The sequence below is a fragment of the Salmo salar genome, chromosome 13 (genome assembly GCF_965601325.2).
Source record: "Salmo salar chromosome 13, fSalSal1, whole genome shotgun sequence".
Classification (NCBI taxonomy): Eukaryota; Metazoa; Chordata; class Actinopteri; order Salmoniformes; family Salmonidae; genus Salmo; species Salmo salar.
In genome coordinates, this window is record NC_138303.1 from 54593107 (window position 1) to 54608191 (window position 15085).

General features: G+C 44.1%; 1 protein-coding gene across 1 annotated transcript in view; it reads right to left on the reverse strand.

Annotated features, from left to right (window-relative positions):
• LOC106567404 (uncharacterized) overlaps positions 1-15085 on the reverse strand; it is a 170929-nt gene that overhangs the window by 28954 nt on the left and 126890 nt on the right. The window contains exons 3-4 of the mRNA XM_014136599.3: positions 12002-12103; positions 2469-2585 (exon numbers count right to left, since the gene is read on the reverse strand). Of these exons, the coding sequence (XP_013992074.1) occupies positions 2469-2585; positions 12002-12103 (219 nt within the window). The remainder of the gene's footprint in view (positions 1-2468; positions 2586-12001; positions 12104-15085) is intronic.

Below are 15085 nucleotides of genomic sequence, written 5' to 3' on the forward strand. Positions count from 1 at the left end.
TAAAGGTGTTGTCGTGCCCTCTACACGACTGTCTTGATGTGTTTGGACCATGATAGTTTGATGGTTATGTGGACACGAAGGAACTTGAAACTCTCGACCGGCTCCACTACAGCCCCGTCGCTTGTTAATGGGGGCCCATTGTGTCATCAGCAAACTTATTGATGGTGTTGGAGTTGTGCTTGGCCACGGAGTCGAGGGTGAACAGGGAGTACAGGAGGGGACTAAGCACACACCCCTGAGGGCCCCTGTGTTGTGGATCAGCGTGGCAGACGTGTTGTTGCCTAACCTTACCACCTGGGGGCGGCCCGTCAGGGAGTCCAGGATCCAGTTACAGAGGGAGGTGTTAAGTCCCAGGGTCCTTAGCGTAGTGATGAGCTTTGTGGGCACTATGGTGTTGAACGCTGAGCTGTAGTCAATGAACAGCATTCTCACATAGGTGTTCCTTTTGTCCAGGTGGGAAAGGGCAGTGTGGAGCGCGGTTGAGATTGCGTCATCTGTGGATCTGTTGGGGCGGTATGCGAATTGGAGTGGGTCTAGGGTATCCGGGATGATGCTGTTGATGTGAGCCATGACCAGCCTTTCAAAGCACTTCATGGGTATCGACCTGAGTCCTACGGGGCAGTAATCATTTAGCCAGGTTACCTTCGCTTCCTTGGGCACAGGGACTATGTCGGTCTGCTTGAAACCTGTAGGTATTTAAAACAGGGAGAGGTTGAAAATGTCAGGGAAGACACTTGCCAGTTGGTTTGCGCATGCTTTGCGTACACGTCCTGGTAATCTGTCTGGCCCCGTGGCTTTGTAAATGTTGACCTGTTTAAAGGTCTTGCTCACATCGCCTACCGAGAGCGTTATCACACAGTCGTCCGGAACAGCTGGTGCTCCCATGCATGTTTCAGTGTTGCTTGCCTCGAAGCTAGCATAAAAGGCATTTAGCACATCTGGTAGGCTCGCGTCACTGGGCAGCTCACGGCTGGGTTTCCCTTTGTAGTCCGTAATAGTTTTCAAGCCCTGCCACATCCGACAATCGTCAGAGCTGGTGTAGTAGGATTCAATCTTAATCCTGTATTGACGCTTTGCCTGTTTGATGGTTTGTCTGAGGGTGTAGCGGGATTTCTTACAAGCGTCAGGATTAGTGTCCCACTCCTTGAAAGCAGAAGCTCTAGCCTTTAGCTCAATGCGGATGTTGTCTGTAATCCATGGCTTCTGGTTGGGATATGTACGTACGGTCACTGTGGGGACGATGTCATCAATGCACTTATTGATGAAGTTCGATGACTGAGGTGGTATACTCCTCAATGCCATTGGATGAATCACGGAACATATTCCAGTCTGTGCTAGCCAAACAGTCCTGTAGCGTAGCATCTGCATCATCTGACCACTTCCGTATTGAGCGAGTCACTAGTACTTCCTGCTTGAATTTTTGCTTGTAGGCAGGAATCAGGAAGATAGAATTATGGTCAGATTTACCAAATGAAGGGCGGGGGAGAGCTTTGTATGCATCTCTGTGTGTGGAGTAAAGGTGGTCTAGAGTTTTTTTTCTCCTCTGGTTGCACATGTGACATGCTGGTAGAAATGAGGTCAAACGGATTTAAGTTTGCATGCATTAAAGTCCCCGGCCACTAGGAGCGCCACTTCTGGATGAGCATTTTCTTGCTTGCTTATGGCCTTATACAGCTCGTCTTAGTGCCAGTATCGGTTTGTGGTGGTAAATAGACAGCTATGAATAATATAGATGAGAACTCTCTTGGTAGATAGTGTGGTCTACAGCTTATCATAAGGTATTCTACCTCAGGCGAGCAATACCTTGAGACTTCTTTAATATTAGACATCCCGCACCAACTGTTATTGACAAATAGACACACACTCCTGTCCCTCATCTTACCAGAAGTAGCTTATCTGTCCTGCTGATGCATGGAAAATCCTGCCAGCTCTATATTATCCGTGTCGTCGTTCAGCCACGACTCGTGAAACATAAGATATTACAGTTTAACGGGACATTAAACCTCCACTATCTATTTTTTTCTCCAATGATTGCACGTTGGTCAATAGAACGGATGGTAGTGGAGGTTTAGTCACTCGCCTACGATTTGGGCCAGTTCTCAAGAAAGCAGTATATCCTTTGTGTCGTACTCGTTAAAGAAAAAATCTTTGTCCAGTTTGAGGTGAGTAATCGCTGTTCTGATGTCCAGAAGTTATTTTCGGTCATAAGACACGGTAGCAGCAACAACATGTACAAAATAAGTAAAAAATAAGTTACAAACATGTGAAAAAACTAATAAGATAGCACAGTTGTTTAGGAGCACGTAAAACGGCAGCCATCCTCTCCAAGACCATTCTCAGTTACTGGTCAGCGAGTGTGTGTGTGATTGTGTTTTTGTGTGTGTGCATGTGTGCGTACATGCAAATATAAATGTGTGTGTACTATACGTGTGTGTGTATGAGTGAGAATACATGTGGTTGTTCCATACCTATAACCGTCTTTATCGTAGTAGTCTCCATGCCAGTCTGCGTCCTCCTGGTAACCTTCAGCCAGGGCTGGGTCGGTCTGCTCCTCACCATGCTCTCCATGGACCATGTGTTTGACCCTACAGGGAAAACACAGGTCATAGGTCACTGGAAGCAGCCAATTGGGAGACCAGGGACCAGGAATTGGGTGTATGTGTGGTAAGAATGACAAGAACCACTGCAGCTGCATGCGGCTCAGAACGACTCCGAAAATTAACCCTATTTTCTAAACATTCTGTGATACAAAATCATTTGTTCTAACACAAATCTTTTACTTATCCGAGTCCAAATGTTCTTGTCGGAGCACAAATAAAATAACTAAAATCTGACCTTAAAATGTGACTGTTAACATCTCTCCATCCTAGAGTTAACACATCTCTCCATCTCACACTATTTCTCCCTCTCACACATGCAGATGGCTGTGTTGCACTCCTACCCCCCCTAATCCCCCCATCCCTTTCCCTTCCTGGCCTGCACCATGTGCCCTCTGCTGATCCATCTCATCTGGCCATGAACAGTACACCCACACAGAGAGAGGAGGGCACATGGAACACACACGCGCGCATATGAGGGGTGATGAATGCCATAAATGAACCATTGAATGTGTGAACGCGTGAACATTTTAAAAGATTACCATTCAACCAAGTTTATTTATAACAACAACGTGTTAACGTCTGATTCATTCAATTCCAAACAGCTGCCTTAAGGGAATTAACTCCACAGTATAAAATCCACTGTACTAACAGGACCCCTGCATTGTTTATCATCTGTCAAGGTGGGGTTTATAATGCCTGTATATAAACACATTAACCACATTATAACATTGTTTATTGGGTCTACATTAATTAGGTAAATGTAAAAAAGTAATTGACCTATCAATTCTTTCATGTTAGGCTATTACATAAGCTATAAAGCGGGAACATATAGCAACATTCCATAACATTTAAGAGTTGAAACATGTTTGAATCTTTCTTATTAATAATCTTGTCACAATTGTTTGTGTGTGAGGGGTTGAGGCTGCAGGTAGCCTGGCAGTTAGAGCATTGGGACAGTAACTGAAAGGTCGCTGGTTTGAATACCTGAGCCGACAAGGTGAAAAATCAGTCAATGTGCCCTCGAACAAGGCCCTTAACCCTACCACTATGGCTGACCCTGTAAAACAACACATTTTCCTGCACCTATCCTGTGTATGTGACAATAAAACATGTATCATTTTTTGCAATGAAGGGGGGAGGCGGTTCCTGTCGTAGCTGTTCGTTTGGGAGAGGAGGACAGCAAACCTGTTAATTGTCTGAGCACAATAGTGTAGCGCATAACAGACAAATATTAAATAACCACATGCACACCTTAGAGATAGATGCATGCCCTGGTCTAATTTAGTTAGAGAGGTATGATCATTTTCAGCCTGAAATCATCTGAAGAGATTTCAAATCAGTGAAAACAAGAACTCCCTTGAAAGCCGAAGGAGATGGAAATAGACAAGACAGCTGTAAGTACTAAGTAGTGTTGTGGTTCAACATCAGAGTTAAGAAGAATGGGGATGGATGCTCTGGGTTTTCAATGTACAATTAAAAATAAAGGTGCAAGTTGGAACCAAATAAGGTTCTTGAGAACGATGCCATAGGGCAGGGGTGTCAAACTCATTCCACAGAGGGATGAGTGTCCGCGGGTTTTCGCTCCACTCTTGTATGATGAATTAAGGTCACTAATTATACTGAACAAAAATATAAATGCAACATATAAAGTGTTGGTCCCAGGTTGTAGGTGTTGGTCCCCATTTCCAACATGGCGTAGCAGTGGGATGTCTGTTCTGATTGTCTTGTCCCGTCCTGTGTATATATATCGTTATTCTTCGTATATAGTTTGTATATATTTGTAACATTTTGAATCTGAATTTCCTTCTACGGACTGATCATGCTCTCCTGCAACCCGCCTCACCCAATGTGGTACGGATCTGCTATTTTTATACATTAGAACCGGAACCCCCTTCAGAAGATTGCCAGCTAACTAGCCAGCTAACTACTAGATTGCCAGCTAACTACTACTAGTTAGTAGTCAGTTAGCCACTGCTAGCGGTCATCACCGTTAACTCGGACATCTGCCAGCCTAAGCCCGGTCAATTCCTGCCAGTCTGCACATCGCGATATCAACCCAGAGCATATCGGACTGCTTTTCTCTACCACATCTCCGGATTCCTACCACAAGCTCCTACCGCAAGCTACCTTTACTCTGGATCATTGCAGCTAGCTAGCTGCTATCCGAGTGGCTACTCCTGGCTAACGTCTCTGTCCCGAAGCAAGCACCAGTTAGCCTGGAGCTAGCCTCGAGCAAGGCCCATCTCCCGGCTAGGCGAAGAGAACCATCAGACAATTCCTGGGCTTCAATACCTCTTTTGCCAATTGGCCTGGACTCTTTGCTGCCGACACGGAGCCCCGCCGATCCATCACGACTGGTCTGCCGACGTAACCATCCGAGGGGGTTTCAAAAGGCTCTCCCGTTGCCACGTCCCCCTGAGGTCCGTCTGCTAGCCTGCTAGCAGTCTGAATCGCCGTGCCTCCAGCTCGCCTAGCTACTCACTGGACCCTATGATCACTCGGCTACACATGCCTTTCCCTAATGCCTTGTCTATTGCTGTTTTGGTTAGTGATTTTTGTCTTATTTCACTGTAGAGCCTCCAGCCCTGCTCAATATGTCTTAGCTAGCCCTTTTGTTCCACCCCCCACACATGCGGTGATCTCACCTGGCTTAAATGGTGCCTCTAGAGACAAAACCTCTCTCATCGTCACTCAATGCCTAGGCTTACCTCCACTGTATTCACATCCTACCATACCCTTGTCTGTACATCTGCTCCTTTTACTCACCATTTCAAATGCACTAGACAACCAGTTCTTTTAGCCTTCAGCCGTACTCTTATCCTACTCCTCCTCTGTTCCTCTGGTGATGTAGAGGTTAACATTCTGTATACCTCTGGCCCTTCTTTGGATACTGTGCTAACAAACCTCCAAACGAGCTTCAACTCCATACAACACTCTTTCCGTGGCCTCCAACTGCTTTTGATTCTAGTAAAACTAAGTGCATGCTCTTCAACCAATTGCTGCCCGCACCCTCCCGCCCGACGAGCATCACTACTCTGGATGGTTCTGACCTAGAATATGTGGACAACTACAAATACCTAGGTGTCTGGTTAGACTGTAAACTCTCCTTCCAGACTCACATTAAGCATCTCCAATCCAAAATTAAATTTAGAATCGGCTTCCTATTTCGCAACAAAGCCCCCTTCACTCATGCTGCCAAACATACAACCATAAAACTGACTATCCTACCGATAGCAACATCCACCCGTAGCATGCGCTCCAGCAGGTATATTGCACTGGTCATCCCCAAAGCCAACACTTCCTTTTGGCCGCCTATCCTTCCAGTTCTGACTGGAATGACTGGAACGAATTGCAAAAATCTCTGAAGCTGGAGTCTTACAGTGGGGGAAAAAAGTATTTGATCCCCTGCTGATTTTGTACGTTTGCCCACTTACAAAGAAATGATCAGTCTATAATTTTAATAGTAGGTTTATTTGAACAGTGAGAGACAGAATAACAACAAAAATAATCAAGAAAAACGCATGTCAAAAATGTTATAAATTGATTTGCATTTTAATGAGGGAAATAAGTATTTGACCCCTCTGCAAAACATGACTTAGTACTTGGTGGAAAAACCCTTGTTGGCAATCACAGAGGTCAGACGTTTCTTGTAGTTGGCCACCAGGTTTGCACACATCTCAGGAGGGATTTTGTCCCACTCCTCTTTGCACATCTTCTCCAAGTCATTAAGGTTTCGAGGCTGACGTTTGGCAACTCGAACCTTCAGCTCCCTCCACAGATTTTCTATGGGATTAAGGTCTGGAGACTGGCTAGGCTACTCCAGGACCTTAATGTGCTTCTTCTCGAGCCACTCCTTTGTTGCCTTGGCCGTGTGTTTTGGGTCATTGTCATGCTGGAATACCCATGCACGACCCATTTTCAATGCCCTGGCTGAGGGAAGGAGGTTCTCACCTAAGATTTGACAGTACATGGCCCCGTCCATCGTCCCTTTGATGCGGTGAAGTTGTCCTGTCCCCTTAGCAGAAAAACAACCCCAAAGCATAGTTTCCACCTCCGTGTTTGACGGTGGAGATGGTGTTCTTGGGGTCATAGGCAGCATTCCTCCTCCTCCAAACACGGCGAGTTGAGTTGATGTCAAAGAGCTCCATTTTGGTCTCATCTGACCACAACACTTTCACCAGTTGTCCTCTGAGTCATTCAGATGTTCATTGGCAAACTTCAGACGGGCATGTATATGTATTCTTGAGCAGGGGGACCTTGCGGGCGCTGCAGGATTTCAGTCCTTCATGGCGTAGTGTGTTACCAATTGTTTTCTTGGTGACTATGGTCCCAGCTGCCTTGAGATCATTGACAAGATCCTCCCGTGTAGTTCTGGGTTGATTCCTCACCGTTCTCATGATCATTGCAACTCCACGAGGTGAGATCTTGCATGGAGCCCCAGGCCGAGGGATATTGACAGTTCTTTTGTGTTTCTTCCATTTGCGAATAATCGCACCAAATGTTGTCACCTTCTCACCAAGCTGCTTGGTGATGGTCTTGTAGCCCATTCCAGCCTTGTGTAGGTCTACAATCTTGTCCCTGACATCCTTGGAGAGCTCTTTGGTCTTGGCCATGGTGGAGAGTTTGGAATCTGATTGATTGATTGCTTCTGTGGACAGGTGTCTTTTTTACAGGTAACAAGCTGCGGTTAGGAGCACTCCCTTTAAGAGTGTGCTCCTAATCTCAGCTCGTTACCTGTATAAAAGACACATGGGAGCCAGAAATCTTTCTGATTCAGAGGGGGTCAAATACTTATTTCCCTCATTAAAATGCAAATCAATTTATAACATTTCTGACATTCGTTTTTCTGGATATTTTTGTTGTTATTCTGTCTCTCACTGTTCAAATAAACCTACCATTAAAATTATAGACTGATCCTTTCTTTGTCAGTGGGCAAACGTACAAAATCAGCAGGGGATCAAATACTTTTTTCCCCCCACTGTATATCTCCCTCTCTAACTTTAAGCATAAGCAGTCAGAGCAGCTTACCGATCACTGTACCTGCCATCACTGTACCTGCCAATCTGAAAATAGCACACCCAACTACCTCATCCCCATATTATTACTTACCCTCTTGCTCTTTTGCACCCCAGTATCTCTACTTGCACATCATCATCTGCACGTCTGTCACTCCAGTACTAATGCTAAATTGTAATGATTTCGCCTCTATGGCCTATTTATTGCCTACCTCCCTACTCTTCTACATTTGCACACACTGTACATAGATTTTTCTATTTTTCTTTTCTATTGTGTTATTGACTGAACGTTTGTTTATGTGTAACTCTGTGTTGTTGTTTTTTGACGCACTGCTTTGCTTTATCTTGGCCAGGTCGCAGTTGTAAATGAGAACTTGTTCTCAACTGGCCTACCTGGTTAAATAAAGATGAAATAAAAAAATTAGCTGAAATAAAAGATCCCAGAAATGTTCCAATCACACAAAAAGCTTTACATCTCTGTTAGTGAGCATTTCTCCTTTGCCAAAATAATCCCTCCACCTGACAGAAGCTGATTAAACAGCCTGATCATTACACAGGTGCACCTTGTGCTGGGGACAATAAAATGTGCCGTTTTGTCACACAACACAATGCCACAGATGTCTCAAGTTGAGAGAGCGTGCAATTGGCATGCTGACTGCAAGAATGTCCACCAGAGCTGTTGCCAGATAATGTAATGTTAATTTCTCTACCATAAGCTGCCTCCAACGTAGTTTTAGCGAATTTGGCAGTGTGTCCAACCGGCCTCACAACCGCAGACCCCATGTAACCACGCTAGCCCAGGACCTCCACATTCAGCTTCTTCACCTGTGGGATCGTCTGAGACCAGCCACCCAGACAGCTGATGAAACTGAGTAGCATTTATGTCAGTAATAAAGCCCTTTTGTGAGCAAAATCATATTCTGATTGGCTTGGCCTGGCTCCCCCAGTGGGAGACTGCCTGCACCCCTGCCCAGTCATGTAAAATCCATAGATTAGGGCCTAATAAATGTATTTAAATTGCTTTTATATTTTTGTTCAGCATAGTAAGGAACTCCCCTCACGTGTTTGTGTAGGTCTTAATTGAAAGGAAAACCCAAAAACTCACAGACACTCTGCCCTCCTTGGAGTTTGACACCCCTGCCATAGGGGAACTATTTTAGGGTCTCTGAAGCAATGTGAATTTTGGCACTCCTTTAGTTTTTAGTCTAGTCTTAGTCATTTGACTAAAATAGTATTAAGTCTTAGTCACATTTTTGGCATTTAATTAATGATTTCATCTAGTTATTGTCTGGGCCATTTTAGTCAACTAAGGGCCTAATAACTTGTCACATTGCAGTCACATCACATTTGTATTACCTCATTAACCTACAGTAAAGATAAATCACTGACTTCCATGTGCACAAACATACATAGCCTTGCCCAACACCAACAACATCTGCATTTCCTATTCTCTTTACAAGAGAAAAATATGACAAACATATATAAGAGTATATAGATTTTGCACGTTACATACAAAAGAGAGAGAGAGAGAGAGAGAGAGAGAGAGAGAGAGAGAGAGAGAGAGAGAGAGAGAGAGAGAATCCCCTGAGCTCAGACTGAAATCAATGGTGGAACTGAAATACGAGGAACACTTGGCAGTAGGGATAAAGACTGTCAAGTGGTGGTGGTTATTGCTTGTTCTGCAGAATCTGTGCGTGTTCTTCCTGGTCAGAATCACTAACGAGGAAGGCTTTTTGCTGAGGTCTGATCATGATTGGTCAATGCAGAGCAGACATTATTGCCTATGGGAGCAGTAGCATTCTGATGGTCCTGCATGAAACAACAGACAAGCAAACTGCTACTACTGCTCCGTATCCCCATGGAAACCACAGGAGGAAGTTATAAAGTACCTCCGGATTTAATTTATATATATATATATTTATCATGATTGGTCAATGCAGAGCAGACATTATTGCCTATGGGAGCAGTAGCATTCTGATGGTCCTGCATGAAACAACAGACAAGCAAACTGCTACTACTGCTCCGTATCCCCATGGAAACCACAGGAGGAAGTTATAAAGTACCTCCGGATTTAATTTATATTATGGCTGGAAAATGATAACTGACCAAAAACCCTGTCTCCAAGACACTTATTCAAAATGTGTGTGTGTGTGTTTTGGTCCCCTGTGGCTCAGTTGGTAGATCATGGCACTTGCAACGCCAGGGTTGTGGGTTTGATTCCCACAGGGGATGAGTACAAACAAATATGAAAATGTACGCACTCACTCTGGATAAGAGCTTCTGCTAAATGTTTGTGTGTGTGAGAAACAGCGAGAGTCAGTAAACTTGGCTCAAAGGAGCAAACTCTTTTGCTAATTGCTACCCTCCTGTCTCAATTTTCCACACCAAGGCTTTCCTGAGCTCTGAATGCTGCAGAAGGGAGAATTATGTCTATGCCTCAGGAACAGGGCCAAATTCATCTCTATCTCTCTCTCTCTCTCTCTCTCTCTCGCTCAGAATTGATGCATAGGCAAACGTCAGGTCACAGCCAAGGTGACAATGCATGCCAGGGAGAGACAGTCATTAGTCAGCCCTATGTGATGATACGGGGCATCAGAAACATTACACATCATTAGCTCTGAGATGGGACGACAGGACTGGAGAACCTGATCTGATAGGCCTATAAAATAGGAAGGGTGCTCAGTGATAACCTTCTGGCTATGCTCATATTCTATTTCAATTGATGCTTGGGGCATAGGGAAGGGCAGAGGGAAAATGTAACTGAAAATACACGTAACGATATGAAGTGGGTTAACGTGTGTGAATTATATATATATATATATATATATATATATATATATATATATATATATATATATATATATATATATATATATATACAGTTGAAGTCGGAAGTTTACATACATCTTAGCCAAATACATTTAAACTCAGTTTTTCACAATTCATGACATTAAGTCCAAGTAAAAATTCCCTGTCTTAGGTCAGTTAGGATCACCACTTTATTTTAAGAATGTGAAATGCCAGAATAATAGTTGAGAGAATGATTTATTTCAGCTTTTATTTCTTTCATCACATTCCCAGTGGGTCAGAAGTTTACATACACCCATTTGAGACCAAGCTTTAACTTCCTGACTGATGTCTTGAGATGTAGCTTCAATATATCCACATCATTTTCTTTCCCCATGATGCCATCTATTTTGTGAAGAGCACCAGCCCCTCCTGCAGCAAAGCACCCCCACAACATGATGCTGCCACCCCCGTGCTTCACGGTTGGAATGGTGTTCTTTGGCTTGCAAGCCTCCCCCTTTTTCCTCCAAACATAACGATGGTCATTATGGCCAAACAGTTCTATTTTTGTTTCATCAGACCAGAGGACATTTCTCCAAAAAGTACAATCTTTGTCCTCATGTGCGGTTGCAAAACGTAGTCTGGATTTTTTATGGCGGTTTTGGAGCAGTGGCTTCTTCCTTGCTGAGCGGCCTTTCAGGTTATGTCGATATAGGACTCGTTTTACTGTGGATATAGATACTTTTGTACCTGTTTCCTCCAGTATCTTCACAAGGTCCTTTGCTGTTGTTCTGGGATTGATTTGCACTTTTCGCACCAAAGTACGTTCATCTCTAGGAGACAGAACGCGTCTCCTTCCTGAGCGGTATGACGGCTGCCTGGTCCCATGGTGTTTATACTTGCGTACTATTGCTTGTACAGATGAACGTGGTACCTTCAGGCGTTTGGAAATTGCTCTCAAGGATGATTTCAAGGCTGATTTCTTTTGATTTTCCCATGATGTCAAGCAAAGAAGCATTGAGTTTGAAGGTAGGCCTTGAAATACATCCACAGGTACACCTCCAATTGACTCAATTGACTCAAATTTTCTGGAATTTTCCAAGCTATTTAAAGGCACATTCAACTTAGTGTATGTAAACTTCTGACCCATTGGAATTGTGAAACAGTGAATTATAATTGAAATAATCTGTCTGTAAACAATTGTTGGAAAAATGACTTGTCATGCACAAAGTAGATGTCCTAACCGACTTGCCAAAAGTATAGTTTGTTAACAAGAAATTTGTGGAGTGGTTGAAAAACGAGTTTTAATGACTCCAACCTAAGTGTATGTAAACTTCCGACTTCAACTGTATATATATTTTAACCTTTATTTGAGGCAAGTCATTTAATAACAAATTCTTATTTAAAATGACGGCCTACACCGGCCAAACATGGACGACGCTGAGCCAATTGTGCGCCTCCCTATGGGACTCCCAATCATGGCTGGTTGTGATACAGCATGAAAGGAGGGAGAGAGACAGAGAGAGAGAGACAGAGAGAGAGACAGATATAGAGAGAAAGAGAGAGCAACAGAGCAATACGGAGGAGAGTATGACTTACGGTGGGCGTGTGTGTGCTCCCACTCTGGTGATTACCCCCTCTTTCTCCATCAGCATCTGTCTGAAGGTGCCGACCTTCTGCCTGATCTCCTCCTCAGAGTACCTACAGGAGAGAACACACACTCAGTGGGAGTAGACCAACAACACACTCAAGGCACACACAGAGACACACACAGTCGCAGGCACACACGCAAGCATGCGCACAGCATATGTTTAACTATCCTTGAGGGGACCTAAAATGGATTTCAATTCAAAATCCTATTTTCTCTAACCCTAAACCTAACCTGTAAGCTTAAAATAGCTTTTGTCCTCGTTGGGATGTGGGAAATACCCCCACGAGCGAGAATTTACCTTGTTGTACTATCCTTGTAAGGACTTCTGGTACCCATGAGGATATTAATACACACACACACACACACACACACACACACACACACACACACACCACACACACACACACACACACACACACACACACACACACACACACACACACACACACACACACACACACACACACACACACACACACACACACACAGTTGATTTACTCGGTGGAACAGAGCAGACAGGGCAGGACTCAAAGATATATTTGCAAGGCAGTGAGGAGGAGTGATGGCTAACTGTCATGGCAAAGGCAAAATATGGGAACCACTAAGTCTTAGTGACTAAGATATGGTGCAGACAGGAGATGGAGAATATAGCCAGGCACAGAGAGCAACAGCATCACACACACACACACACACACACACACACACACACACACACACACACACACACACACACACACACACACACACACACACACGGCTAGTCATTTACAATATCACACGTTTCCCGTCCTATCAGAGAGAGCAGCAAGGCTTATCGCCATCTGTCACAACGGGCGCTGGTGCGTGTGTAACGCCACGTCATCTCCAAACGGGGGGCATAAATGTACAGCTTGACCAGAAGGGGATAAGATGGCTGGCCAGAAAACATATGTAGTGGAATGCGTTTCCCTTAGTATGGCTTAATTGATACACAACACAACTGGGGAAAGGACATGCAGGTGATTTGCTGTGCCAGCTCAACTTAAAATCTCCCTAGTCCTTTCTTCCGGCCCCTGTGTTTGTGTGTGTACACACGTGAGAGAGAGATGATTCGCTGTGTGTGGGCATGCGTGCGTGTGGCCTGCGCATGTGTCAGATGATTCACTTTGCTAGATCACCAATTCCCCAGAGTCATTCCTTGATGCCCCTTTCTACATACCATGTTTTATTCTGACAGCAGAAATAGGGGTGGAGCTCACTAGAAACCCCAGTGGTACACAACACATCAATACACTCAATCCTGTTAGCCAATTTCTCAACGTTATCAGCATTGGCTAGAATCCTGTGGGTCACCATCATGTGGGGTGAAACTCATAGTAATTTAATAGGATCTCTGTGGTGAAACTCAGATTGACATATTAGGAATTTAATAGGATCACTGTGGTAAAACTCATAGATTGACACATTAGTAATTTAATAGGATCTCTGTGGTGAAACTCAGGTTAACATATTAGTAATTTAATAGGATCTCTGTGGTGAAACTCAGGTTAACATATTAGTAATTTAAAAGGATCTCTGTGGTGAAACTCATAGATTGACATATTAGTAATTTAATAGGATCTCTGTGGTGAAACTCAGATTGACATATTAGTAATTTAATAGGATAACTGTGGTAAAACTCATAGATTGACACATAAGTAATTTAATAGGATCTCTGTGGTAAAACTCAGATTGACATATTAGTAATTTAATAGGATCTCTGTGGTATATACGTATACTTTATGTTAGAAGAACCAGAGTGGGATAATTGCCTATTGAATGTATGTTTTGTGGCTATGTTAACTAATGCTGTACTAGATATACTGTATTTGTATGTGGGTGGAAAACAAGCTCTATTTCTCAGCGTAGCTTTGTAACAAACCCGTTCAGACATTACCACTGACAACCGCTCCAATGTCCACACACAGATTGTACAGTTCTGGATGGGAGTCATGACTCCCTGCCAGTTAGTTCTATTGGAGGACTGCCAGAAGAACACAGAGCACACAGTCTCTGAGAAGGAAAACTGTTCAGCGAGCATCACAGAGGAGCTATTTAGAACACAACTCAAGGTCAAATGCAGAGAGAGCTGTGGAAGGAATGAAGGACGACCGTCTGTATGATTCCTTTTGTTCAATATCTTGTATTTTAGTATTTGTCAATCTGCTACTTAGCATTTTACAACATGCTCTCTCTATCAGTTGTTTCAATGGCACTATCTTTCTCTGTAGATGTAGCAAAAGCTGCTGAACTGAACACACTGCGTGAGCTGTCCACTGGTGGTCGGTGCTGAAACACATTCAAAAGCTGCTGAACTGAACACACTGCGGGAGCTGTCCACTGGTGGTCGGTGCTGCTGAAACACATTCCCACTCAGTAAAAGAGACTCCCTTTGTTCATTGCCAGTCAGTCACGGCACCAATCCCAATAAATAGTGAAAATAATAGCAGTAGTCTGAACCAGACCAGAAAGCTGAGTAGGTGCTGTGTCTATTTATCCCAGAATTGCCCAGCGATATCAGTACCGCGGCTAGGGACAGGAGATTAAGGTAGTGGTCTAGGAGGTCTCACAGTACAGAACAGAGACAGCCCAGTGTGACACCACCACTAGTCACTCCCTGCTCTACTGTAGTGTGTGTGTGTGTGTGTGTGTGTGTGTGTGTGTGTGTGTGTGTGTGTGTGTGTGTGTGTGTGTGTGTGTGTGTGTGTGTGTGTGTGTGCGTGCGTGCGCGCGCGTGCGTGCGCGTGCGTGCGCGTGCGTGCGCGTGCGTGCGCGTGCGTGTGCGTGTGTGTGAGACACCAGTCATTCCCTGCTCTATAGCAATCTCTAGTAATTTCTCAGCCTAGCAGGGCTTGTCAGCCACATCACAATCACAACAGAGTGGCAAAGAACTCAACTCACTTTATATTCATATCTTTCCATGCATGAGGCAGGCCCCATCACCATACATAATGTTACTTTACTGTGTTTGTGTGCATCACTGTAGTCACTAGACATACAGTGAGGGAAAAAAG